Below are 27915 nucleotides of genomic sequence, written 5' to 3'. Positions count from 1 at the left end.
TATATTGAAAATTTAGAGACTTAACAGAAATTCACACTTCATAAACCTTATTGTACTGCTGTGGTGATTTCATTTCATTTTTTTTTTTTTAACATTTCTTCCGCAGTTAAAATTTAGATGTTTTTGTTAAATTTTTCAAACAGAAGTAATCACAAAACCAACCATAACTATCATTAACAATTGTCTCATATGTATGCACTCATTGAGTATTTACATATAATACCTACTGCTGAAGCCACATCTTTTGGGCTTTCTAAGCTCTGTCCAGAGGATGCCATATCTGGTAATGTAGATCTGGCTAGTGGAAACAATCTAGCAGAAGTTTCTGCAGATGCTTAAGCTTCCATCATAAATGATACTTGTATATTTTGAATGTGTATTTGCCAACAAGTTTCATTTCTTCCTGCAAAATGGAACATCTGGAATGCAAGTTCTGTTTATTAGTAGCTGTACTTGTTGCTACTTTTACAAGGAAGGTAAGATAACATCTCTTAGCTTGGGTTTGACATGAATTCTCCTTACTCCCAAACTTTATTAAAGAAGGCTAATGATTATGCCCACTCTCCCTTCTTAGCCACTTACTGCAATTACTTCTCCCATTTTTTTTTTTATTTGACACGTGGCTGGTATGCCCTTCTTTACAGAAGAAAGGGAATTAAAGAACAAAAAGGGGGAGGTGAAGGGGGAACTTCCTCAGGCAGATCTGCTACTGATGGAAATAAGCCTTTTTTTGTTTGCATAAAAGCTACTTTCAGAATCTTCTGTACTCACTTGCTCCTCACCACTTTTAAAATGTTCAGTGCCTTCAGCTGTGTAGAACACAGCCCAAACCAGCTGAATCTGGTTAAATGGAATGAAAACAACCAATGGTTTAACTTTTTTTTTTTTTTTTTCAAAAAAAAAAAAAAAAAAAAGAACAGCTGTAAGGCAAGATGCTCAGCCTCATGTATCTGCATTTTTATACAAGCAGAATTATGCGCTTGGCAATATTAAGTTCCTTACTTTGGCCAAAATAAGTTATGCTAGTAAAAGTAACTTTAGGTATGTCCTTGCCTGTATATGAGATTTTGCCCATGCAAATATGTTCATCAGAGAATGTTCTTCATCGTGCTTCTTACCAGTGTAATTATATATCAGCAGAAGCATTTGGAGATGTTTGAATGTTCAGTGTAAGCTTAGCTTATTGGAAAATAAGTGTCAAAAAGGTAACTATCAGAAAGATTATTATGTGTTTATATATTCACATCAAATACCATCATTTTTTTAAACTGAGGTTCCTGAACTCTGGAGAAAAAAGCCTGAAAACCAACCCTTGTTTAGAAGGCATCTGATTCCATCTGACACTGGATTTGTGGAAGTCTGTTGATTTGACTAATTTTTTTTTTTTTTGCATTTGTTTTATTTTGAAAAGCTTTTTTGTTAAGCTCTGCTGATGGCATAAATGGAACAGTTAACTGGAAGACTAAGCAAGCCAACAGTTATATTATCAGCAGAATAAAGGCTGTTGAGAAGAATGGTGAGTTTAGGTTGTAAATTTAAATCCCATGTTGGTTCAGTCAAATCTGCTTTTAATATTACTCTTGCTTTTTCAGTCATGTCCTTGTTTTAGGAATAAGGTGATATTTAAAGGTAAGTAATTTCAAAAAACTGCATTTTTTCAGTCTTTAAACATTCAAGACCTGTGTGTCTTTGAGTTTTCCCCAACTTTTTCTATTGCAGCTATACCTTTGCTTGAAATAATGGCTGTGTGTACAACCTAATATTGCTCATTTTCTTATCACTGCTGGTTGCTTGGAAATACCTCTGCAGTTTGCTTAATACAATAACTTGTCTATAACAATTTTAAAAAATTGTTCTATGTACATATGCAAAAGACTCTTATTGTCATGTCTGAAAGTACAGATAGAATATTGTAGCTGTTATATACTAAGTGGTAAGCATGGGCTGCCAACTCAAGTTATTTCTGGGATTGTGCTTCCTCTGATAAAAATTAATGGCGAAAGATCCCATTGAAATACTCAGAGAAAATTTCCAAGTGGATTTTTTCTGAAGACCATCCGCATACAAGGTTCCAATCGACACAGGAAATCTTCTGAAGTTTCTAGAGACTGGGATTGTCTTTATCTGATAAATGAGCCCTAACATGTGGCTGTTTACAGTCTCTGGGCTAGACACTGAAAAAAATCCAAGCTGATTTCTTTGCTGTGCTTGTGGTGAAGGTTATAAGAGGTGCAGCTAGGGCAGTTTCTCAACATGATTCAGGAGGAGTGATGTGTGTTTCCCAACCTTCAGTTCCCAGTCTGTCTATTTCTTTCCCAATTTTCCAGAATTTCTAACCTTTTTTGCACAAGTAGTTCTTGGGGTCTGTAGAGAATCCTCCAAGGGATCTAAAAACAAGGAAGAAAAACAGTGTTGTCAAGATAGCCAATATTGTCATTTTGTAGTTTGGTTCTGTTGTGGTCCTACGTATGACCATTAATGAAGAAATTTCCTATGGTTAGTTGGGCAGAATCCTCTCACAGGTCCCCAAGATTTTATCTACACATGGAAATTGCCCAGACAGTTTGCACTGGCAGTCTTCCTTATTAGATTGATATCTAGAGGTTGATAAGTGTATTCAATTTAATCCCTTGGTCACTTAAGATGATTAAACATTCATCTCCAGTCTCAGGCAATCTTATGAAAATTATTGTGGGCTTTAAAAGCCTGAAGAAAATAGCATTTCATTTATAATTTCATTCTTGAAAAGCAGTGATTGCTGTAGTGGGCTGAAGACTCATCATTTCCTTCAAATTTTGAAGGAGCCCCATTGGGGAAAAAGAAGCTTCTCTGACAAAGGAGGAGAACTTTCCAATTCTTAATGTCCAGATTCGTGTCATTACAATGTATTTATTGTCACAGAATAAAATAGGGTTGTGGGTTTTCCCTCCCTCCTCTTCTGAGAGGCATTTTTAAACTTATATCTTAAACTTATATCACTGCCTTATATCTGCCTGAAGTCCTTATTAGTATACTTACATCACCTGCAGAATATGTCTCATTACTAGGCATATGCAATTAGTTTCCAGTAGTTTTCCTCTAAAAGACGTGATAAATATGTGGGTTATAGAATAGTTTTTCTTTCAGTAGTGGCTGATTCTATTATCCTTTTTTCCTTCAAAAATAATGTTTATGGAGAAAATTATATATTACTTTTTCACTTGATCCTCATTGTAGAATCACAGCATCAGGAATAGGAATATATATATATATATATATATATACATATACATATATATATATATACATATATATATATAAAAGTTATTTGATGCATCTTCACCCAGCCACTCTATTTTTCTCAGATTTTCTGCTCTCTGAATAATCCTATTAATGTTATAAATTACTTTTTCAGCTTTTCTTGAAAGTATTTTTAAAGAAAATAATTGGTTTCTTGCTGTATTTATAGCTCATTCACAAAAGCAAATACAAAACTTTTTTGGGTCATTAACTTAATAATTTTAGTTATATAAATTGCATAGCTGTAAGTTATTATAGTTAAATTAAGTCTACATAATTAAAATTAACCGGTTTATTAACCACAAATAATTGTAATAAATTGTATTTAAATATCAAGATCCATTTTGATTTGTTCTTAAAGAGAAAATTATCATACTGTTCAGTACCATATCAAAAGCACTTTCAAAATAGGGAAACAGCAGCTCTCATAAGCGGATCATTACATAGATTAGCAAATGATCATTAATATGATTGATGACAGGATATTTTTACCATTACAAATAGCGCTAGGTGTCTAGCATGAGAGGTAAGAACTAACTTCATTTTCCTTTTAGTTCAAATAAATTCTGATGGAAGAATATCAATCATGTATGTGTCTTAAAAAATATTATTTCACTGAGGCACTGATGTTTTGGGGAAGTTTTCCTGCTGTGGAATTTGATCGAGGGCATATTGAGAATTTGAGACTATTAATCCTTGAAGACCAGGCTGAGGCAGTGGGATCTCTGTAACTGAACGTGCAGATGTGTGCGCCTCAGCTAGGCTGCCTGTACCGCCTGTGGAGATCTGGTCAGTGTAGCCAGTGGAATCTAGGACATGATTCATCTCATTTTACAGGAGAAATCAAATTAATCAACCCTTAGAAGCGTCTCTTTCTCTCCACTGACTATAAAAGGAGCCTGACTAATTCAGTTGTGGATGTTGTTTCTGTAGGCATCTAAAATTAGGTGGGACAGATTCCACCCCGAGTGCGTGGCACGGGGGATGGAATGTCTGGGGTTAATGCCTAATTAGCCCGGCTTTTTAAGCAGATCTCAAACAATAACGCTGGTATAATGAAAAGTTTGAAAAGAAATTATAGCAGGATGCTATACTTGATCCACGTTTCGAATGTATCTTCCTTATCCATCCAAGTGTTGAAATTAGCATTTCTACCTGCAACGAGCAGTGAGTTTGTTGCCCTGAACCTGTTCTAGTGCCGCGAGAGGCTCTTTCTGAGGCTCTTTTTGAGACCCTGTTCCGCGTGTCGGTGTTGCCCGAGGTGTATGGCCTCGACCGTCTTGAGACGTGGCTGCTCTTAAAGTGCGTTTTGGCTTTGCAAGCAGATAGCTCTGTATCTCTGCATCTGTGAGTTAGCTGTATTTGTCATTTGTCTAATCTTCAATTCATTTACAAACTTTATCAGCAATTATTGATTCTTTCAAGTCATTGATTAAAAAAAATTGAATAGTAATATGGAATAGCATTATGACCAAGAATCAGTCCTGTGAGACTTCATAAGACACCCCTATCAGATCAGTAGTCTCCATTTATACTTACAATTTAAAATCTCTCTGTGAAGCAGTTTCTTATCCATTTAATGTGTCAAAATGGTTTTTGTGTTATTCTAATTTGTTAAAATGTATATGTAATATTATGTAAAATGTGTTATACCTAAATAAGGTATATACTTATCAACTGCATTTGTAATTGCATGAAAATAGCATATTGCTTTTAAATGTGCTGCTTGTTCTGAATTAAGTTTTCCTTTAGGTTTTTAATTTTGGAGTCCTGTATCAGTGGCTTCAATTTTTGGTTTGGGGTTAGTGTCACCTGACTGCCCTATAATTACTCATGTCCTTTTGTGTATCCTGTTTCAACACATCCACAACATCTTCAGTAATGAGTACTCTTAAATTTTAAACCTCATGGATGCAGGATGTATGTGAGCCCGCTGATCTAAAAAAAAAACTAGCTTTAAGAACTCGTATAAATACTTAGCTATTTTTGGAATTGAAAGTGTATAATCAGCATACTCTTGACAGTTCTGTAAGGTGTTTTCATAAATACAAAATAAAAATATGTATTGCATTGCTTTGTCCTCTGTGCTAGTAGTGAAAAGTCTGCCATTTCCATTTAGTGAGGAATCAGTACCATTAGTAAGATTTTTCTGTATTCCTCATGTTCCTTAGTTTTATTATTAAATATCAAGAAAGTTTGACAGTATCATTCGGTTACTATATTTTCATTGTATATGTAACAATGCAAATAAACCAGCTATAAAAATACAATTGACTTGCTCATTTTTTTTATTGCAATAAAAATAGCTAGCTTGTACAATTTCTGAAATTCTAAAGTTGTCTGTTTTGTTTATTGAAATATTGGAAGGGACCCTAACAGTCAAAGAAAGGATGTGCTCTGCATTCTGTTCTTAAATCCGTGCAACCTTTTTAAAAAAAACTTATTAACAGGTATCTAATATTTGTTGCTTTCCTTTTCCCAGATACCAACATTGCCATTGAAATGCATGCTGTATTATCTAGAGCATGTCTCATTTTTGCCTTTTTCTATCTCTTATCTTTCCTTCTGCTTTTCAGTGTACACGATTCTGTCTAAGGTGCACTCTGATCGGAATGTATACCCTTCTGCTGGAGTTCTTTTTGTTCATGTTTTGGAGAGAGAGTACTTTAAGGGGGAGTTTCCTCCTTACCCAAAGCCTGGTATGGGATGCTAAGACTTTCCATATTATATAAAAATATTGAAAAAAAATGCATTAAAAAATTCAAGTATATTTAGCATACTTCGCAGTGCAGCATATAATGTGCAAAGAGCAGGTTTTAGTTTGCATCAAAATGTCTTCAGATAAAACAGATGATTCTACAATTTAAAATTTTCTGATTTGTGATCATAATTTTTAAAAAGATACATATAATTCTGTGTATTCTGAAGAATTTACTTATAATTTGGGAATGCATAGTAATGCATACTGTATGTTTGAGATCAGAAAATGTACCTTTTCTTCACTTTCTCATTAAATCTGAAATTGTGAAAGTTTAACTGTAAAGTTAGAAAAAATTGTTATGTAATATTCTGTTAAAAATGCCCCTTGTTAGAGCAGTATTTCAATTTCAGGCAAAGAATATATCAGTATATATGAAGGAGCACTTTGAAAGCATAAGTAAACTTGAGACAAAATAGAAAATTAGATACGAGAATACATGATGATGTTTTCTTTCAGTGAAAACAACAGCTCCTTTGGATTCAGTCTTCTTTCTATATTTAGTAACTGTTAAGCAGTCTATTTTCAGAGAAAGAGCTGTGATTTCCTAAGTATTGTATTTTGACTTGCAACTAATGTAAAAGCCAAAAGGGTTGATCACTGGAAAGTTAAATTATGTGTAAACAAGATAAGGAGGAAGGAGAGAACATTTGCCCCCTCTACCTGTCAACACTGAAAAGCTTTTAGGGAAAAATTGTAATACATGTATAGTGCATGCATAATCAAAAAGTGCTGTTATAAGCTTTCAAACTGATTTGAGAGTACCATTTTCAAAATTCATTTAAAGAAAAAATAAGCTTCTGTTAGTGTCAGTTAAGTGTTGTCATGAGCACCTCTCTTTGAAAAATGGGTATTTTAACTTACCCTTGTACCTGGGTCTATGTAACAGTAACTATGTAACAGTGACTGGCAGAGCTACAATTAATACACTGAGGACAAGGTCTGTCCCACCTTGTTCTCAGTTTTGGTTCACAGAAGGAAGGAACCAGAAAGTTTTCCTAATTACAGATTTCTTTTTAAATCACTGCAGCCCCAGCCTGACTCCACATTCATGTAATTCTGGTGCAGTATGAATCTGATTCAAACTTTGATTCCAGATACTACTGCAATTGCTGTACCCATAGACATATTGTGATCTTATCTGAAATTGGCTGTGAAACTAAAAATTACAATATTTGCATAGTCCTTTTGTTTTTAACCTGTTGTTTGAAAAATGTTCTCTGATAGGTAATTGTCATGGCTTCTTTTGAAAGGCAAAGTGTCTCTAGTGGTTTTCAGATTTTTTTTTTCCCCAAATTAATTTGTGATGTTGGGAAGTTTATGAAAACCATGGATTACTGTGTTGTCCTAAGAAAATTTTGAGAAAAGCTGCATTACACTTTGTTGCTGGCTTAGTGTGGGGACACTGTTTCTTCAGTCCTTGTCCCCTCTATCCATAGCCAGATGTGAAAGTGCACAATTGAAAACTAGTTATTTTGCAGCAGTTCTTGGGCTGTTTGAAACTGGTCCTTTCTGTAGAAGATGACAACATCTCTGTCTTCCTTGGCTTAGTTTGTCCGTTCTGCGCCAGCCTGCCAGTCACCTTCTTTGTCGCTGCTCCTCGGATTGCTGCTGCTGCCGTTTGAAAGCTCAGTCCCAGGAGCATGCTGCAGGGATGTCTGCCTGAGGCTGGGACCTCAGCTGCAAGGTGCTCACTCTTCAAGAGCGATGGCCTCCTGGTGTTTAGGAGCAACTGACTTCGGCTATGAAAGCTAAATAAGCAGAAGTCAAATTTGACTTTTTTGCTAGGAACAAGAACTGTCGTGCTTTTTTGATTTTAGGGCTCTTAGAGGTTGCATCTGGACCACTGTATTTATACCCATCAGTGGATCCATTCTGCAGGAATGTTTGATACTTTTTTGAATTAGTTATTCTCTAAAGCAGAGCTACTACCAAGCTGGCTGTACTGAAGATCAGTGTATCTTGATGAGACCAGAAGCATTCAGGCGCTGATAATTACATTCTTCACTATTAGCCCTCTCGGGTAGATTGGGTCCCTAGAGCCATGGCAAAAAAACCAAAAACACACTCAAACCCCTTTATTTGGAGTCCTTTAAAGGACCGAGGCTCTTGTGCTTTTGTCAGTAAGGGGGTTTGGTGGTTCAGTTCTAGATGGAACTGAGCTCTAAAAGTCAGACCCAGCTGTTAATGATTGCAAGTACTAATAGTTAGCCAGGAATCCAGGAAGTACAAGCACATTCCCCTCTGTAGTTGGTTACATATTTCATGTACAAATTTTGTAATATTTACAAGTGCTGAGTAAGTTTTCACATGCTTCTCATATTGTAATGATTAGCAATTCTTCCCCCCCCCCCACACACACATACCTTGGAAATGTTTAAAGGACAAAACTGGAAGTCAGAATAAGATTATGTAACAGAAACATCAAAATCAAAGTGTGTAGCATTTTCTTGTAAATATTCTAATATTATTTATCTTATCTAGGTGAAATAAGTAATGATCCTATAACATTTAATACCAACTTAATGGGTTACCCTGACAGACCTGGGTGGCTACGCTACATACAAAGGACACCATACAGTGACGGAGTGTTATATGGTTCGCCAACTACAGAAAATGTGGGCAAACCAACCATCATTGAGGTATTTTCTTTCAAAATTTCAAAAAGATTTCTATTAGAATATAAGACTTAGAATTGCCAACAAGAATTGTGTCTTATTTTCAGAAATTGATTACAATGCTAAGATTTTGAGGCAGGAATTTGTGACATTACCTTTTTCTCTAAACTACCATCTTCTGAGAGGAAGCGAAGTTATCATGTTTCATATGTTATTATTTAAGGCTTGAACTAGTAAATAAAAATAACCAGTTTAGCTTAATATTTCTAGATGCAATATCTTTAGATTCTTGCCTTTACTCTTTCTAGGAGACATTTCATTTCAGTGAATGATGAATATATTAATAACTTATTCAAAATATAGAGCAAAAAAGCCTTTGTGAACAACTGTACTTGATGAGTATCTGAATTCTGAACTTTGTAAAATTCTACCCTAAAAATGGACTGGTTTATTACTGTGCTGGAAAATAAACATTTTTTTTAAATACTGCTTTTATTTAAATGTCTTTTTGTCAAATACTCTCTGTTGTATTTCTCATGTTTATTGATAGATTTTATTTTAATTAGCACTTTTGTATATTCTATTCTTATATTAATACTGACAGAAAACACTGTTTTTGACAATTAGCTATCCAAATGTTTGAAAGCACCAATTATTCAGTAATAGCAATTGAAAGGGAATAAGGGCTATATTTCCTGTCATGCATATCATAGAAGACTGAATCAGACACTCTCTAGTTCAGTGTTAAGGAAAGTCTAGTAATCAATTTGCTCAAACCATTTTGCTTCAACAGCAGTGTTTTTGTCTTAAACTCTTTATGAATTTTTTTCTTTCTTTAAATTGTATTTGATATAGCTGGTCTTCCTCAAGAATGACATCTTTAAATATTACGTTTTCCTTTAGATAATTTCACCCATGCATAGTTTTATGTACATGATTCATTGTTTTATTTCAGCAGGACTAATTACCTCTGTAAAATTAATGAAGTATAGAAGTGCTTGCAGACTGCTTAGCTTTTTGCAGAGGAAATATTTAAAATTGCCTTTTATTAAATGGCATATGGTTCGAGAGTCTAGGACCTGGACCTAGACCTCCATTCTAAGAGTGAGCCCAAGCCTATGTTTGAAGTAAATCTTGCCTAGTGTACAAATTAATTTATTGCAAACTTGCTCTGAGATGTGGTTTTTGATTAATTCCATAGTATGAAAGGAAGAAAAATTGCATGAGATCCACGTCCAAGTGCTGTGTGAAAGGAATGATCATACATTCTTGGCCTGAATCTAACTTTCACTCTGTCCTGATGTCTGTGTTGATGTCATGGACCGGTGAATTAGCTGAAGAGAGCTCATGATGTGAAGGGCTTCACATTATGGGTAGCCTAGCAGTAGAGTGGGTAACTCTACTGCTGGGTAGGAGCACAAGCTCCTTTGAAGGCAGGTAAATACAATTCATTCTATACAGAGACAGCCTCCACCATTGTCACTCTTACTCCGTGTAGGTGTAGGGTCCAAACTAGCGACTCCTAATGTTGAACTCAAAATGGGTACTAGCATGTTCCTGTATAGATCTTGAACAACGAAGAGAATTAGGCTTTCTAAATACTGATGTTTAAGTTACTGTTAGAACCAGCTCTCTGAAAAGTTAACAGAAACAAGGGTTTGAAAAATCTCAGGAACTGATTTTCTATTACTTTTTTAATGAAACTGTTACATGACATAGGGCATGTAGTTGTGTCATGTGAGCTTTTCTCCCTACACTTAAATATGCCTGCAATACTTCACAACACTATTTACTGAGAAGCAACATAGTTCTGTCACTATAGCTGCTGCTTTGCCTGTCTTCTGTGAGTGAACTAAATTGTAAACTCAGGGAGAAAGGTAGTGTAATTTTATTTATTTTGTGAAACATTTATCACCTTTTAGGAATTAAATAAGTTACAGTACTGATAACCAACCTCATTGCATATTTTTATGAATGAGCATGTAATCATAATACAACTTCTGAGTATAGTCATGCAGTAACCACTCAGTATTTGACAGTTGTGATCATGCCAGGCCTTCTGTACATGTGCATCCTTGCATAATTTCACCAACAGTAGCATAAATTTCCCAAAACAAGAGGCATGAATGCTACATCTATCTCATACAGTTACAGATTCCATTTTTTTGTTTAAAACTACTTGTGTTAGAGTAAAGCTTATGAATCCATTTGTGGAGTATGGCTTGACTGTGGCTAGAACTAAATTTAAATCCCTGTCCTAAAGATGATGATTTCTGGGAACCCAATAATCTTTCCTTTAAATATCTCTAGTTTAGTTCCCCAGGAGCTATCAATGAATGTAGAGCTTGTAGCCTTGGAATGAGGGGCTGGAGGACAGGAGGGGGAGTGGAGAAATACATCTCTGCTAACGGTGTTTCTAAATCAAAGATAAGAAAAAAGGATATGCATGTATCACAGAACACTTGTGTCTGGATCAAAACATACTACAGATATTCTGTACATACCTATATTTGGGTATAGACTGGTAGATAAAAATCCAGTATCCTGACTTGAAGGTAGTATCGAATACATATGTTTTATTTTTCAAATGTTATATTAATGAATTGATACATTTCAAAAAAGGAGGCAAAACACTAAAAGTCAAAATATTTTTAATTTATCAATTTAATTTTCATTATTTTAATGTTTCATAGACTTGATTTTTATATTTGCATTCTTTTGCTATCATGTCTTTTTCATTCTAGATCACTGCATATAACAGGCGTACTTTTGAGACAGCAAGACATAATTTGATCATTAATATAATGTCAGCAGAAGGTATGTACAGAAAGAACTTGTTTTATTTGAACTGTATAAGCAAAAAAAAATCTTTTTCTCCTGTTCTTTTAAGATATAAAATACTGTGAAATAGTAGTCCAGTATTCAAGCCAAGTATAGTGGCCCAAAGGGGAAGTAAGAGAGTTTTCCCTCTTTTGGATTCAATTTGTTGTTTTTAGCTATAGCATTATAATCTCTTATTCATAAAAATGTCTATGTTTGTCTTTTTGGAAATAATTTTCAAAAAATTTCTGTTTTCAAATGGACCTTACAAAAAGAATTTTTCTGTCTTTCTTCATATTGATTGATTTACTTGATATTCTTTATACGAAGAATAATTATAAGTGCATTTTAGAAGGGTATCCAGTGTTGATATTGAAGGACAAAGATTTCAGCAACAACGTGCTACTGTTTTTCATCTGTTGGTGAATTTGAGATTAGATTTTTCAAGTAGAGGGTGAAAAACTTGTAAAAATTTAGACAGTGCCCACATTCCCCAGCAGCATAAGTGGATATTGCTCTGTTGAAATTAATTGAGCTGTCAAAATATGTCATCGTCAGCAGAGCTGGTATTCCGGAATGGTATCGTAAGGCACCAATATGCATTTTTAATGTCTTAATGAGAGAATGAGTTTCATAGTATAAAATGCTTCAGGACAGCACTGACCTTAAAGATTCAGCTTGCCCTGTGTATCAGCCCATTTGTAATGACTACTTCTTTGACAGCTAAGAACAATTCTGACTAAATTATCCAAATACTACATTTCTCTTATATTATCATAAAGCTTGAGCCACAGTGGTGCTGACGTATGGTGCTACTGACATTGTTTGATACAGTGGATTTGAATCAGAAGACATAAATAATAATCAAGATTGATTGGAAAGGAGTATAAGAATTAAACTGTGCATCAGCTGGGTATTCCGTAGGTATGCAAACAATACATACAAGATAGGAAGGCTACTAGCAAAATGCTTTAAAAAAGGCTGATGTTTTTTACTTTCTATTAGATATTTATTTTACTTGTTACAGTCTTTCCACAGGAATGCTGCAGTTAAAACCTTGTATTCTAGTATTATGATAGCAAATTTTCTACTTTTGCAATATTCATATAATATTAGCAGATATGGTGGCTTCTGGACAATGTGTCAACATTTTTTTCAACTGAAACTATTCATCGGATCTGATAAAGCCCCAGGTTAAGTCTGGGAAAAAATAGTCTGGGTTTTTTTTTTTTGAAACAGTATTTTTCAAAATTACATTTGAAATATTCATTTTCTGATTTTTAAAATAATTTTCAAGAGTCATGAAGAAGAGACAAAATATTTCGATTTACTTAGATGAACCTTTAAAAATTATTGAAATATATAAAACTATGAGGCAAAAAGGTTGCATAAAATGATATTTCTTTTGGTAGAAATATTTTTTTCACTAATTTCTGGTTGTCTCCCGATCATATATATAACATACTGTATAAATCTTAAATGTTGTGCTTCTATCTGCAAGGCATATGTCCCACTGGGGAAAAATAGTTACCAACAAGCACTTATAACTCTCTTTTAAAAATCTTGCTAATGGCCCGTTTTTTGATGGGAGAATATTTTGGCCTCCGTCTAGCAATGGACGTAAATGCATGCTTCATTTTACACATACAGGCAACTACATAAAATGTAGTGGTATTATGCATTGCATAATATTGGAAGCATGTCTTTATTAATTAAACAGAAATAAAGTACTCAGAGCCTTCAGGTTTAAGCTGTGATTTTTTTGCTATATTCCTACAATGCACAGAAGACAGTATCTGATAGATCACCAAAAGAGAAAATTTTCCTTCCCCATGATAAGCCTGGGAGGCAATGCGTGTTTTGCTAAATTACATTATGAAGCTAAGTTTGTAATCATCATTCCACATCATGGGCAGATTTAGAAAACAAGTTATGACTTCCATGGAGGTTTCCTTTAAAAAATAAATCTGAATAGTTTGTTTCCTTAAAATTACTTCTCTTTATAACATTACAGTATACAGCTGGAACTAAATATATACTATTTCCTCTTAATTGAGAGTACATTATTTTATGTTTGAGGTAACGGTATGGCATAGGTATAATTTCATACCTTTGTATTTCTTTCTGTTGTTGGCTGTGGTGCTCATTATACCTGTCAGTGAGCCAGGTTTATTCAATAAAGCATCGAAAACCACCTCAACAATAAAGTGAAAAGTTCTCTGCTATTTTAGTGAGTTAAATCAGCTCAGTGAAGAGTAAAACAAATAGTGGGGCTAGTACAGGGCCAGAGAGAGAAAGGAGTCAGTCTTTTGCTGGCAACAAACTGTTACATTGCGTGCTGCCGAGGGGGTAGCATATCCTAATTAGCTGGCTAGCCCGAGTGGGCGACAGTAGTACCTGTGATGTAGTCGCGTGGGCCTCTCTGAGCTATGAAAACCAGCTGACAACCTCATGCAGTGAAGTCTGTGCTGCGGCAGCTTTACTTCTAGCTTCCTGAAGGACTACAAACATCACCGCCCGACCTCGATTCCTGTGTAAACATGCCACAAAACAGCTATCCTTACACTGCCTCGCTGTAGGGTATTAGATCAAGTAGCCTATCAACTGCACTTAATTTTGAAAGTTGTTTCTCAGATAGCTAATAACTCATAGTTCATATCTGAAAGTGGTCTGGCAGCTTAAGAACACCAGAACATTGATATATCTCAAAATGGAGCGCACTATTCTGTTTTTCAATGGGGACAATTTGTGAATGTTGGATTTACATGATCAAGTAAGTAATTAATTTAGGAAGATAATGTGAACTTTTCAGGGGAGTATGTTGTCATCTTCAGGTTCAACATGAAATTGCAACGTTTTGAATTTTCATCGTTGCAGTCTCTCAGATCAGTGTCTGGATCATTGCGAGTTGGAATCTGTTGTCACTACAGGTCACAGTTTTGACCCAAGATAAGCATGAATGTAATTTTATCTGTTTAATGAAGATTAAACCAGCTGAGAATCTCATTCTCCAGTTCCCTTCCTCATCTGCCAGTTGCTTCATAAATTGCCAATGGCTTTCAGCTTAGGTAATAACGAATGGTACTAACAATGTTTAATTAAACAAACATGATCAGATTAGGTTCAAAGTGAGTTAATTCAAATAAAAAGGTTTTTGGAAAGGGATATCAGTCCTAAGGTGGTATTGAATTAATTGTTAATTTAAATACTTTGTTTTGAGACCTTCATTAAAGGCAATACTCTTTCTTGTTTGCAACTAGATTTTCCTTTACCATATCAAGCGGAGTTCTTCATAAGGAATATGAATGTAGAAGAAATGCTAGCAAGTGAGGTTCTTGGAGACTTTCTTGGAGCGGTGAAAAATGTATGGCAGCCAGAGCGCTTGAATGCTATAAACATTACTTCGGCACTAGACAGGGGAGGGAGAGTTCCACTTCCTATTAATGACATGAAAGAGGGGTAAGGACATGTTAGTCTAACATTTTTATTTTTGTCTTTCTGTCAGTTCAAATGAAGTCTTACTGAAATGCTTAATTCTTTTCCAGACTTTCTAGAAACTTTGCAATTATGGTTTTACATTTTGAAATTCAGGTTGTTAGTAGATACTGAAAGTGCACTGATTATTATTATACCATGAGTTTGTTGTGTTACATATCGTTTCAACAAGCTACAGTTCCTATACTACTTTACAATCCCATACTGAAAAATACTGTTAATTTCAAAACAGTTTGTAGGTAAATACATTTATTTTGTGTTTCCAGTGTTACCTCTGAGTGTTTGTTTGACATACGTTTGAGTATTCAGCAGTACTCAATTCACAAAACTCAAGATTTTGAAACAAAGTGTGACAATGTAAGTTACAAAGTCACTCAGATTTCTAAGAGGATTTAGCATCTGGCAGCGTCATTTGTAGTTGTACTCTTAGTACAATATGTGATCCTTAGTTGTGCGATTCAAGACCACTGTGGACAGTTGAAAGTGATAAGCTGAGATGTTGGGGGAATTGATATTACTGAATGTAAACTGCAGGAATCCCCTATTTCCAATTGTGATTCGTAACCACTAATTCTGTTCTGAAATACGAGACTTCATTGTGGAACTAATCAGTCTCTTCAAAATATGGTTATGGTAGTGCTTTTGCCTAGGAAAAATAAAGGAGTCTAGTGATTTTTAGATATTTATAGGTCAAATAATAGCTAAGGAAAGTATTAGGAGTTCCTAATCCAAGATGTGTGTGGAGGGCTGTGCAGAGATTATTCTTTCAAAGCCCTTTTGTCCATCTGATATTTCTGAACACATTATGTGTTCATTATGTGCATTTCTGAACACATTATGTGCAAGAGAGAAAGCAACTTTGCCAATGAATACTACGATGTACCACTTACATACTAATTCAAGTGGCTAAGCAGATTTATATCTGAATTTTGTTCGAACTTTTAGTCAGATAATGCCTGATATACCAAATGGCAACCAGGACCTAATTTCTATTTCAGCATCTATTGATACAATATTACCTGTTTTAGCAGGCTGTGTATTTTGCAGCAGCATCGTACATATTTAAGTATAAAAAATGATGAATGGATAATACAATCAGTTTAATATCCCTTATTTTATTTATTATTTATTTATGATAATGAGAATTTAAGTATTTTGTTTACATTCAGCTTTTAATATTCTGCAGACTTTGTTGGCAGTGCATAGCTACAGTATAGAATCTTTCAGGAGAGGTTGGAAACTCTGGACTGTTCATATTTGTATTAGGTTTAGAAATATTAGTTCATATTTTTTTGTGAAAATCTGGGAAGAGATACTTTAAAAATACTATGCTGAGCAAAACGGATAAAATCCTGTTCTTTTGATGTGATTTTTGGAAGTAATACTGATTTTTCCAAGACGAACCTACGCTTTCTATGACTTTCTAGAAATTCGCAACTCTAATGTTAAGCAAACTTTATGTAATGCAGCTAGAATAAATTCTAATAAGTAGCTAGAAAAACCCATTGGATTCCTATGTTTAGATGAGGTATACTCTCAAGAAGAAGAAAAAGTTTTGGTCTTTAAAACACACCTGACTGTTACTGTGAACAATAATAATCTTTGGAAGAGTATGTCACTGTCCCTTGGGCATTTGTGAGAGGTTATCCTGACAGTCTGTTACTCTTGTCTTTCTGCAGCGTGTATGTTATGGTCGGTGCAGATGTTCCTTTCTCTTCATGTTTGCGAGAAGTTGAAAACCCACAAAATCAGCTGAGATGCAGTCAAGAAATGGAACCTTTAATAACCTGCGATAAAAAATTTCGTACTCAATTCCATATTGACTGGTGTAAAATCTCTTTGGTGAGTTATTTTATTATTGTATGAAAATGATGCTTGCAGAAATGCATTATTTTGTGCCAGACATTATTTATGTAAGAGTTTTGCTAGCCTGCCCAAAACAATTCTGCCAAATTCCACTTCACTGTGACTGATCAGACATTGTTCTCCATTTAGCAGAGACTTAAGATTGTGAAAGAATTTTGCTATGTGGGCTGAATTCTACTATAACTGACCAACAGTGAAACCACCAAATTCATTTTCACTAGTGATGACTGATATAAATGGCTAAAGAACTCTAGGGCTTACAGAGCTAAAAGTAATGTGAGAATTATTTAGGTAAGCAGAGTTAGTTAATTCAATCTGCTAATACTGCTCATTGTACTTGTTTTCTTTAAAAAGTACATACACATACATATTTTTTCAAAAATTGAATCTACAGAACTGAGTAGTTAAATAGTATTTCTATCTTGTTAAAAGTCTTTCTGAAAATTGTCTAAAATGTATTTCATGTTAAAAAGGAAGAGAAAAAGAAAATAAAATTTTGTTGAGTAATAGTATCAAAATAAATAGAATATTCTTCTCAAGTCAGTCAAACACAAGAAAAAAATGATAACTGAAAACAAGAATTTTCTGTGGAAGGAGAATAATTCACAAAGAAGCTTTTAGAGTTTATTTTTGTTTAGTTTTGACTAGGAAAATCAGGAACTGATACAGTACTGAAAGAGACCATTGCAGATAACTTTGTATATAAAGATGGTGAAGGTACATCAAATAAACTTCTTAGATGATTGTTCAGATATTACCCAAGACGAAAGTGAAAGGGAGATATGATGAAAAGTTTTTGCATAACATAAAAAAAGTGTTGGCTATAAAAATTGATATTTTTGTACACAGTCCATTAGATAACCTCCAATTCTTTCTTTTCTTACATTAAGAATTAGGAAAGCTCTTTGAAAGCTAGAATATGATACCTGTTTTTGCAATAATATCTGGATTATTTACCATTTATTGAGTTAAGAAATTGTAAACAATGCACAGAAAAATATTTACAAACACCTGAAAAATAATAAAAGGCTGAGTGGCAGTCAGCATTTGTCAAGAACAAATTTTGTCAAGTCATGGATTTCCTTCTACCAGACAAGAGTAGGGAAGGAGCAGTAGATATCATTTCTATTTTGGTACAGTCTTTTCATGATGTCTCATAAGTAAGCTTGAGAAACATGGTCTAGATGAAACTACCATGGACATGGTGCAAAATTGGTTGGATAGCCATAATCAAAGCAGAATTTTTCATTAATAGGCTAGGTGACAGAATGTGTTTATTAAATTAAATTTGCAGGCCCCATGAAACGGAAAGGAACTACAAGTTCTTTGAAGGACAAGATTGTAATTCAGAAAAATGTTAAGAAATTGGAGAAATAGCCTTAGAACACATTGTGAAGGAGAAGTGGAGGAATAGTGCACTAATGCAAGAATAATCAACTGTACACATGCAGAATCAGGAGCAACTGGTTAGAAGTGCCTCTCCAAAAAAAAAAAAAAAAAAAAAAAAAATCTGACAGTAAGAGTGTCTCATAAACTAATCACGAAGCAGCAATGTCATGTTATTTTGAGAAGGGTGGAGATCACCTTGGGATGTGTAACAGGAAAAGACCATCTAAGAGAAGTATAGTTTTCCTTGCAGTTTAGCAGTCTAGAACACAATCATCTCCCTTCTTGAGCTTGTCACTTGTTTTGGCAGCCTGCCGTAATAACTGAATTTAAACAGTCTTCGGGGTGTTTACTGCTGCCAACAGCATCATTGCTGCATGCTGTAAGCTGGTGGCTGAAAGGGAAAATGGAGCCAAGATTACCTCCACCTAACCATAGTCTGCTTTTCATAAGGCAAAACTAGGGGCAAGGTCGCAAGATCTGTGGATTGGAAGGGAGAGAACTCTGTTTCCCATAATCACAACATAGACCAGTGAGTGAAAATACAACCATCGTATCCTCCTCCTCTCACTTTTTATGAGGTGACTTTGGCAGTTAACACCTAAATCAATGAGTGGATTTAGGTTTGTGGGTCCCAAACCCTGGAAAGAGGCGCAACTTAATGTACTCAGTTCTATTGTTGGATAGCTTATCCTCACTCTCTGTATGAGCTTTGGTCAGTCACATTAGTAGATGCCTAAATCTTTCTTGTGCGTATACTTAAGGCTTGAGATTCCACTAGGTAGCTAAGTGGAATTTGGTGTACCTAACCTAAACATCAGCACTTAGTAAGTGGAAAATATATAAATTGATTTTTGTCAAACCACCTTGTACTTAAAAATATAGGTATTTGAAGCTCAACAAAGTATTCTTGCTAGTGTTCCATAAAAACCTTTTCAACCACTGCATAAGTTCTAATGCACCAGTGCATGAATTAAAGTGTAAATTATGGAAAAATAACCATCAGTTGCAAGATTTCTCAATTAAAGTTCAGGCAAAAGGTCAAGCACATAGACAAAAACAATTTATTTTCATTAATGATCTGGGGAGAGTTCTAAAAATAACATTGATCAAATCTACCAGGACTATCTAACTGAAGATACCAAGAAAATGAAGATGTAAAATTTGAAGGTCATGTGAGAAAGGTAGTCAATTAGTTAAATGCAATGTGAAAATCAATAACAAAAAGAAAGTTGTATTTCTGGGAACAAGATACAGATGTTAAAAAATACTCGTGGCCAGGAATGCAGCCTTCTAGAGTCCAGTTGAACTTGAAGGTGCAAAAACCTTGAACTCTGGATCTGATCAACTAAAGGACAGTACGTCTTGTGGTGCAGTGCTTCCTGCATGGGGTGGGTGGCAGGAGGCAACAGAGCTGGTCGGTACAATAGCTTGGCTAATGCCTCTTGCTGTTTTGAGCACTAGGTGCAAGGCCTTGATAGGACAGGAGCTGCAGGACACTTTGTAGGTACTCTGCTCTTCATCTCTAGCAACTTCATACAAGAGAGGGCAGTATTGTTTTTTAGGGAGACCAGTAAGAAATGGTTGAATTCCTCAAAAAGAAATCAAATAATTAGATTGTAGTAAAAATGGGCCAAATTTTTACTCTCATGTTATCTGTGCAAGATATCCGTAAAATTAATCTGTAAAAAACAGAGTATAGCTGGTAGGCATCAAATAACATAAAATCAGAACAATGTTATAATACTACCTATGATAATGATCAGAAATTTTCAAGGCAATATGAGGTTTTATTTGTTAAAAAAAGAATAATTATTGGACACAGTTTTATAGAATTTGTGAGATGTTGTATAATACAGATTCTTCTCTATGTCATGGTTAGTTAAATGCTTTCTATTTTTACATCCTATTAATTTGTTATGTATTTTTTCCCCCTTCTGGGTATCAGGTTGACAATACAAAACAGGTTTCCACCTTTCAGGAAGTGATCCGTGGAGAGGGGATATTACCTGATGGTGGAGAATACAAACCACCTTCTGATACACTGAAAAGCAGAGACTATTACTCGGATTTCCTAATTACGTTGGCAGTGCCATCGGCAATAGCACTGGTGCTTTTTCTAATACTTGCCTATATCATGTGCTGCCGACGGGAAGGAGTGTGAGTACTTTACTACGTTAATAAGTAATTGTAATTTTTTTTTTAAGACTGTCATGGATAGAAAACTGTTTGTTAGAAGAACTCTGTTCAGTTCATAAAGAAACTTAAACCAGGTGAAAAGACATCTAATTGAAATAATGAACTATTTTTCATCTAACCACAATAATAATTTCCAAGAGAGTGGCTGTAGGGACTGTAATTGTTCTAGTTGAAAGGGTTAAAATTCTCCACATACCCACCAAACCCCTTACCCCAAACAAATAAAATAATAATAAAGGATCATTGATTTAGGAGAATATTAAGTAATTTCTAAGATGCTAACTTTAATAAAATAAATGTGGTTGAGGATATGAACTGAATTTAGACATATTATAAAGGAGATTAATATAAAAAGAAAGCAGCAAGTAACGTAATTTCTACCATTTCTTACATGAACTACAATTTCATTTTGTCACAGAATTTAATTTAGCCAAAAGCTTGTTCTTTAACTTGCATTTTCATTTCTGTGCGTGTGTGTGTCTATCATCAGTATCACATCTTTATATGTGCGTTCATCAAGGCCTTGTCATAAACCTGGTTGCAAATGCTGCCAAGCTGCATTTAGCAGTAACATTGTCAGCATTTCCACATCATGTACTATTTTCATCATCAGATAGATTTAATGTTCCAACTATCAATGCTATTATTTAATTCATAAATTTTGTTTTGTTTTTAGGGAAAAGAGAAACATGCAAACACCAGAGTAAGTGTCTTCTTTCCTGTTATTTTTCTTTTCTCATTTAATTTTCATGCTCAGTAGCTTGTCATGCTTCATACATGTGTGTCATAATCTTCTTTCATTCTCTTTAATCATGGTTTAATTCATAAATGTGAAAGCTGCTTTTAAAACAGAGCCTTGGCAAGGATAGAAGATGACAATAAAAAGGGTTTGAAATTAACAACTATCAATTCAACATAAAATAATTTTGTTAGAATAAGCATATTAATATGCAATTTATTCTCTTCGTTATGGGACTTCCCAGTCTGTATCTTAAAAGGCAGTGAACTGAGGAAAGAGTGTCCTGGAAAGCATCCAGTGGCAATATTAGTGTGTTATAAAACTAATCTTCTATTAGTATTTGTAAGTCTACCACAAGAAGTAGGAGTTATCAAAATGTTTATTTTAACAGCAGCAAATAAATGGAATATTAGCAGTTAAGTTGTACAGTCTTGGATCCTATGCAACATTTTCTTCCAGATAGCAAAACTTAATGAAATAGTTACTGCCTTCAAAATTAAATGAATCCTTTATTTATTACATTAACTGTGTTAATCGGGAGATTTACTGTAATTGCTGCGCTATTGAGTAGGTAGCATGCAACAAATTTGATCTTTGTATTTTAAAGAAAAATAGTAATTTTCTACCCATTTAGACAGAGCACTTAAAATATATACTTACTATTTCATTTCTTTTTGACATAGCATCCAGTTGGTCCACCACAGTGCTATACAGAAATCAACCAAAGAGCTTCGTGACATGTCTAAAAATAGAGAGATAGCATGGCCTCTTTCAACGCTTCCTGTCTTTCACCCAGTTACTGGTGAGATTGTACCACCCCTTCATACAGACAACTATGATAATACTAGCATGCCACTGATGCAAACACAGCAGTAAGTATTTAGATTTTTTTTTAAATACTTATAATCATTGCATTACACAATTTAAGCTATGGATTCTAATGATTTTTGTCTGAATGTGTTTATCATGGCGGTATCAGTAGTAATTCTGTAGTGTAAGATTGCTTTGATGTTTGCATTTCAAGCAGAAGTAAAGGCCTTCTGTTATAAAATTAAATGACTGGAATTCAATCTCCAAACTTGGCAAGGAACTTTTTGTGGGACAATTACATTCCTGCATATTTTGAAGAAATAGTACTTTGACAGAAGCAGCGATTAAAATGTTTGGTTTTAGAAATCCTGCCTCAATTAACTTATGTCTTTGGCGTTCTAGTATAAAACTACCATTCACCCCATAATATCCAGACTTTCAAAGTACATAGTTATGCACCTGTCATGCAGGGTTTATATTTGAAATGTTAACATTGAACAGAAGAACATATTCCATTACACAGATGATAAATACAGCTTACCAAGGAAAATGTGCAGAACTCTCAGCCATTTCCATTGTTGCTAGCTTCTCTCCAAAACAGAAACCAGAAAAATATTTATTACTATTTCTTAGAGTTTGTTTGTCAGAAACTTTCCTATAACTCTGACTCATCGGTCCTAAATCAAAGGAGCTGGTAGGGCTATAGGAAAAACAAGACAAATTTCTAGAGAGGTTTAGTTGTGTTATCTGGATTTGAGTAAATCTGAGCCAATGGTCTGGGAAGTGACATTATCATCCATTCCCATTTCATAAACTCTGTAGCCCTGTCCCTCCCAGAAGTGTTCTGTTTGTGCGTGGTCACCCTCCTTGAAATACTCCATTTTCCCAGTCCCTGTGACAAGGGAAGAGGAAACATGCTGATGAGTGAGGGGAGGGGTGGCAGGTCTCTGGAAGGTGACATAACTGAATGCAGCCCTGCAAACACCAGCAGGGAAAAACGGCGTTTCAAGGTGCCGCAGCAGATAGTAGGACTCTGTTAGGGAACATACCAATACTGATTGCTATTTAACTACCTGTTCAGAATCTGCCAATACAATTAAGCAGCCTCATATTAGCTGCTAGTTGTATCACTCTGTACCCTCATCTAGTTTTCTTCTAAACTTGACTGGTGAATAGAATTACGTTCTGATGAGAGGAGTATTATTCTGGTTAAAATATCATTGTAACAGGAACAAAAAGACAAAACACAGATTTTAATGAGATTTCCAGGAACATTCCGTTGTGGGTATTTTGGTATTTTTCTCCTTGCTACATGCGCATCTGGAGCATTTGCTGGCTTTGCTTTTATTTTCAAACAGGAGGTAAATTGACAGGAACTTTCTAGGTGGCCTGCCAAAGAGCAAGTGTCCACTCCACAGCTCGCTCTTCTCCTACCACCACCAGGCTGCAGGAATCGGAAAGCCAAGGTGCTCAGCCCCTGCGCTCCAGCTGTCTCTCCGGCGCAGCTGGGGAGGCCTGAACACACTGGCTCCCTGCTGCTCTGGTGCAGGGAAAGCACAGAGCTTCTTTAAAACCTGTCCAGAAGGATCTGGATTGCTTTCACTTTGACAGAAGTGTCTCACACCTAGTGCCAAGGAGCAGAGGGGTGCATTCTCTAGATTGAAAAATTGATAGCTCTCAAAAATATTTCAAATAGGAGACACAAATTTTAAAAAAGGGAGTTCTTCCCAAATGCTTCCCAAAAGCATTCTGATGAAAAACTTAAACCAATTGTTTAATCTTTTTCTCATACTAAATTTTGTTTTACAGTAATGACAATCTTATAGTTATGCTTCTTATATATATATTTATTTTTGAAGAATGCTAATAAGTTGAACTACTCACATTTGGTGGGGGTTTTTTGATGATTTTTTTTTTTTTAATTCTCCATTTCTTGGAAGTTGTTCATTTGGCAGAAAAATGGAGCAAACTGCCTATAAGCAAAAACAGAATTGGCCAACTCCTTTTTTCAGTCTTTTAAATATAATAACATGAAAGGTAATGAAGATTTTGAAAAGGACAATCAGAATTGATAATTAAATTACTAATAACCAGAGAAGATGTTCAAACCACCACCAACAAAAAGTAATAGTATTGCATTCTATATTTTAGTAGGCATAGTATAATGATGTATTTGTAAAACTAGATTCTGCAGATTAGGAAAAGGGAATCCATTATTCTTGGTAGGTGTTAGTAATAGATAATAATTCTTAGGTAAATAATATTTTGCTGCTGAAATACAATACATAAATATTAAGAAATACTTTTGAGCAGGGGCATCTCAAAACCAGTGGCTTAAATGGAAGTAACTAAGTCTTGTCCACACCTACACTTTTATGCAACAGTATTTTTACATTGTATGAAATGCTTTTATAGAAAAGACTTTATTCGTTTTACTGTTGCTCTCTATCATGCTATATACTTCAAGGGAACAATGGAAAGATAGGTAACAATTGCTGAAGTTTCCTAAAAACTGCGTTATCTCTGTGCTGCACTCTGCTGGTGCTTTAGAACCAGAAATTTGATACAATTTCAAGAAGGAAATGCTTTTGTTCTACTGTTTTTAATTACTTATGTTGATTGTCTTTCTCATTATTAATTGGCTCCTGTTTCATTTACAAAGATATGATTAGGGAGTTGGACTAAATTAATAGAGACTATTTGGAAACCTGGCGTTTGCTGTGAAGAATGCTGTATTATTACCAATGAAATAAATTTATGTAATATGAAATTTTCAATAAGAGTAGATGATAGAAAGCAAGAGCAAGGAAACAGTTCACTTTGTTATCTTCAGATCTTGCACATATTACTTAGAAAGGAATAATAACTGCTGCTTATTATTCTGAACTTGATAAGAGGCAAGATTATTGATTTAAGTCCTTAGTAAGGAAAAAGGTGCAATGAAAGATATATTTTTGTGTCATGCTGAAATTATTTTCTATATTATTTCTGCAGTCTCTGTGGATCAGATGCTGATAAACTTTACCTGTAGTAATTTATGCCTCCAGCTGGACATTGATATGACTATATGACACAGTCATTTGTCACAGTTTAGGGATCTCCTGCTAATATTCTTAAATGCTATGAATAAATCAGAACAGACTCCAAGTTTATTTTTAAAGGAAGAGATACTGGCTTTGACCATACTCTATCATAAAAAATTATTTCTCTTACACTAAGAAGTTAACAGAGAAGTTATTGTAATCAGTGTACCTTGTGCTATATTCTTACCGATAGGCAGCATCTTACTTGCTGTTTGGCTAATCAGAAAAGTCTTAGTTTATAAATAGTTTAAATCATTTTTATCTCTATTTTGCAGACCCACCAATTCAGATACAACTTTTGTGCCTTAGTATTACATAAAGCCAGCAGTCATATGAATCTGGTACACTCAAATGTGAATTGCTGGAATCAGACTGTATTCCTCGCTCAGCTAAGCATTCGCTGGCTTCTGCTGACCCACAGCGAGACGTCCGAGAGCGGTGCCTCGGGGAAGGTGTCCGGGCGAGCCGGGCCGGCTGGCGGGCGAGCCGGGCCGGCTGGCGCGGTGCTGCCCCACGCTGCCGTAGCGCGCTCCGCCGCCGGCAGGCCTGCGCGAGGGGGCACGGCGCGGCCCTCCTGCCGCTGCTCCGGTGCCAGCACTGCCGTGGCCCTAACTCCTTTCGTAATGTAGCTATGCGCTGAGTGCTTTCTCCTCTGCTATCTTAAAGCAAAACTCTCCAAAACTTTCTCCAGAAAGTAAATCTGTACAGATTAGCCATTTTATAATTACTTTTAAGTATTCTTCCCTGTATTTGACAGTTTTTTCTCTATTCAAAATAGCAATTTTAAAAATAAAGTCAAAAATTACATTGAAAGAAACAAGGACCTGTCAGCATAATCAATTTTGGCCTTATAGGATCTTTTACTTATTTTAACGCTAGGAATTACAATCAAATAGTACAATACCAGCTTGTGTTGACTTAAAAACAATTCCAGGTTCTGATTGCGAGCACGTATTTATATCAACTGCATCGTAAAGCTTATTTAAGAAATGACAGAGTCAGGATTAGACTTCCAGATGATACTTTCAGTCTTTCCTTTGTATACCTGGGCCCTGGCACTTAAGAAAATTTGTGCATATGTCTCTCTCTATTCACTTGATTAATTGCAAAGAAAGCCAAGGCTGTAAGTGTTTTTATAACAGAAGTTCCAGAGCCTGTGCCAAAAGCTCTTTGAAGTTACACGCACAACTCTTGCCACTTCAACTGCATTACAACGTCCTATTCCTTTCTGTAAAAACAACTCTAGTATTTAGTACCTCTTAAATTAGCCATTTAAGAAGGGCACAAAAAAGGGTAATTTGGCTGTGAGTGGTGTCACAGCCAAAGTTAGTCTTACGTATGATACTAGTTGAATATTCATTCATTCCACAGTCAGTAATGTTTCAAAGATTGTCACCCTTTCTCTATTTTTCATTTATGGAAGCAGAGTTTTGCATTACGTCTGAAGCCAACATGACTCTTGTTGCCTTTTTCTGGCCTTTCACATATTTGAACCTGACTGACAAGTAAAATGATGGGAGCTATCCATTAACACTATTTTTATTTGTTTTGTTGACTTGTCTAACCTTTTGTCAATAGTGTTTACTTAAAGAAAATAGATTGTTGCTTCATAAGCAAAAACAATACAATTTTGAGTAGAATGACTGAATTTTTATGTGTAACATACTTCAGACTTTGCATGGAAGCATTAAAAATACTTTCTTCTTTCATTTATTTATTTTCATTTTTTTGTAGGAACCTGCCACATCAAACTCAGATTCCACAGCAGCAGACTGCAGGTCAGTATTAAAAAATTGCTCTGCCAATAAAATGGTCAGTGGGCAGGAATCACCAATCAAAATATATACAATCTATGAGCAGTGGAAACCATTTTCAAATATAATGAAGTATTACAGCATTGTTTTGCCATGGCTTTTTTAGATTAATTGGTGGAAATTTGGGATGAGATTTATTGGACAAGTAGTAAAAATGCTGCAGTGAGAGTCAGTATGAACCACTGGTATCTGGTAGAGCTAAAAGTTGGAAACATAGCATTTTTTTTATTACAATGCCACATTTTAGCCAGATTCTCAAAGACAGTTACACTGTTTGAGTTCTACAGAACTTGTTAGGAAATTAAATCTTCTCATTCCTACCAATATCATCTAAGGTCTTGAAGAAATAGCTTTTTTTTCTTGCTGGTACTAAACACAAACAGTTGATATTCAGCAATTTGTGGGGAGAACAAGTATATCCACACCATTGGTTTCCAGCGTCTTGTTACTTTTGCATCTTTTTCACAAATCATAACATAGTGATTGAGCTTCTGAATGATCCCCATCAAAGTATCGGTAAAGGCTGGGATTTATTCTCTTTAGTTAGCATATCAGATCATAGAAAAAACTGCAATCATGTAGGGAAGAGGATAAGGATCATACTAGGAAAATGTAGAGGCCAAAGAATAACTTCTGAGTATTCAAAGGAGTATTTAGGCAAAACTCTGGAGATACATGTATTGTACTACAGCTCTGAGAGGAAGGTTTGTTTTAACTTAGGCATTACAAAAGAAACTCTTGTTTTCATTTAAAATCCTTCTTCTTCATTACTGCTTTCGGGGATTAAAGGAGAATTCCGTATGACAACATTTCAAAGATTTGAGGCAAGTATATAATACGTGCTTCTGCCCACGTCCTTTTTTGTTATCTGGGAATTAAAGACACATTTGTATTAAACTGATGGTAGTTCTACACAGTATGATTAAAAAGTTTGCTATTTGTGTGCTTTATTATATATCGGAAATGTCAGGTGACACTCGAGGTTTCCATCCAAAGCCTCAGCACTGGTCTGGTCTGAAATTTAGAGTAGTTCTGTAACACTCAACTA

At 35.1% G+C, this 27915-nt stretch overlaps 1 protein-coding gene across 4 annotated transcripts in view; it reads left to right on the top strand.

Annotated features, from left to right (window-relative positions):
* The window catches only part of SGCE (sarcoglycan epsilon), a 41112-nt gene that overhangs the window by 8226 nt on the left and 4971 nt on the right, over positions 1 to 27915 (top strand). Inside the window, exons 2-11 of one of the 4 annotated variants that reach the window (XM_062569141.1) lie at positions 1412 to 1516; positions 5856 to 5978; positions 8522 to 8679; positions 11400 to 11472; positions 14736 to 14934; positions 16650 to 16812; positions 20171 to 20382; positions 21098 to 21124; positions 21844 to 22032; positions 26788 to 26831. In XM_062569141.1, the coding sequence (XP_062425125.1) occupies positions 1412 to 1516; positions 5856 to 5978; positions 8522 to 8679; positions 11400 to 11472; positions 14736 to 14934; positions 16650 to 16812; positions 20171 to 20382; positions 21098 to 21124; positions 21844 to 22032; positions 26788 to 26831 (1293 nt within the window). The remainder of the gene's footprint in view (positions 1 to 1411; positions 1517 to 5855; positions 5979 to 8521; positions 8680 to 11399; positions 11473 to 14735; positions 14935 to 16649; positions 16813 to 20170; positions 20383 to 21097; positions 21125 to 21843; positions 22033 to 26787; positions 26832 to 27915) is intronic. The other 3 variants (XM_062569138.1, XM_062569139.1, XM_062569140.1) reach the window with 3 other exon arrangements.

This window comes from Rhea pennata, chromosome 2 (assembly GCF_028389875.1).
Source record: "Rhea pennata isolate bPtePen1 chromosome 2, bPtePen1.pri, whole genome shotgun sequence".
Lineage (NCBI taxonomy): Eukaryota > Metazoa > Chordata > Aves > Rheiformes > Rheidae > Rhea > Rhea pennata.
This window is presented reverse-complemented; position numbering and strand designations above follow the sequence as displayed.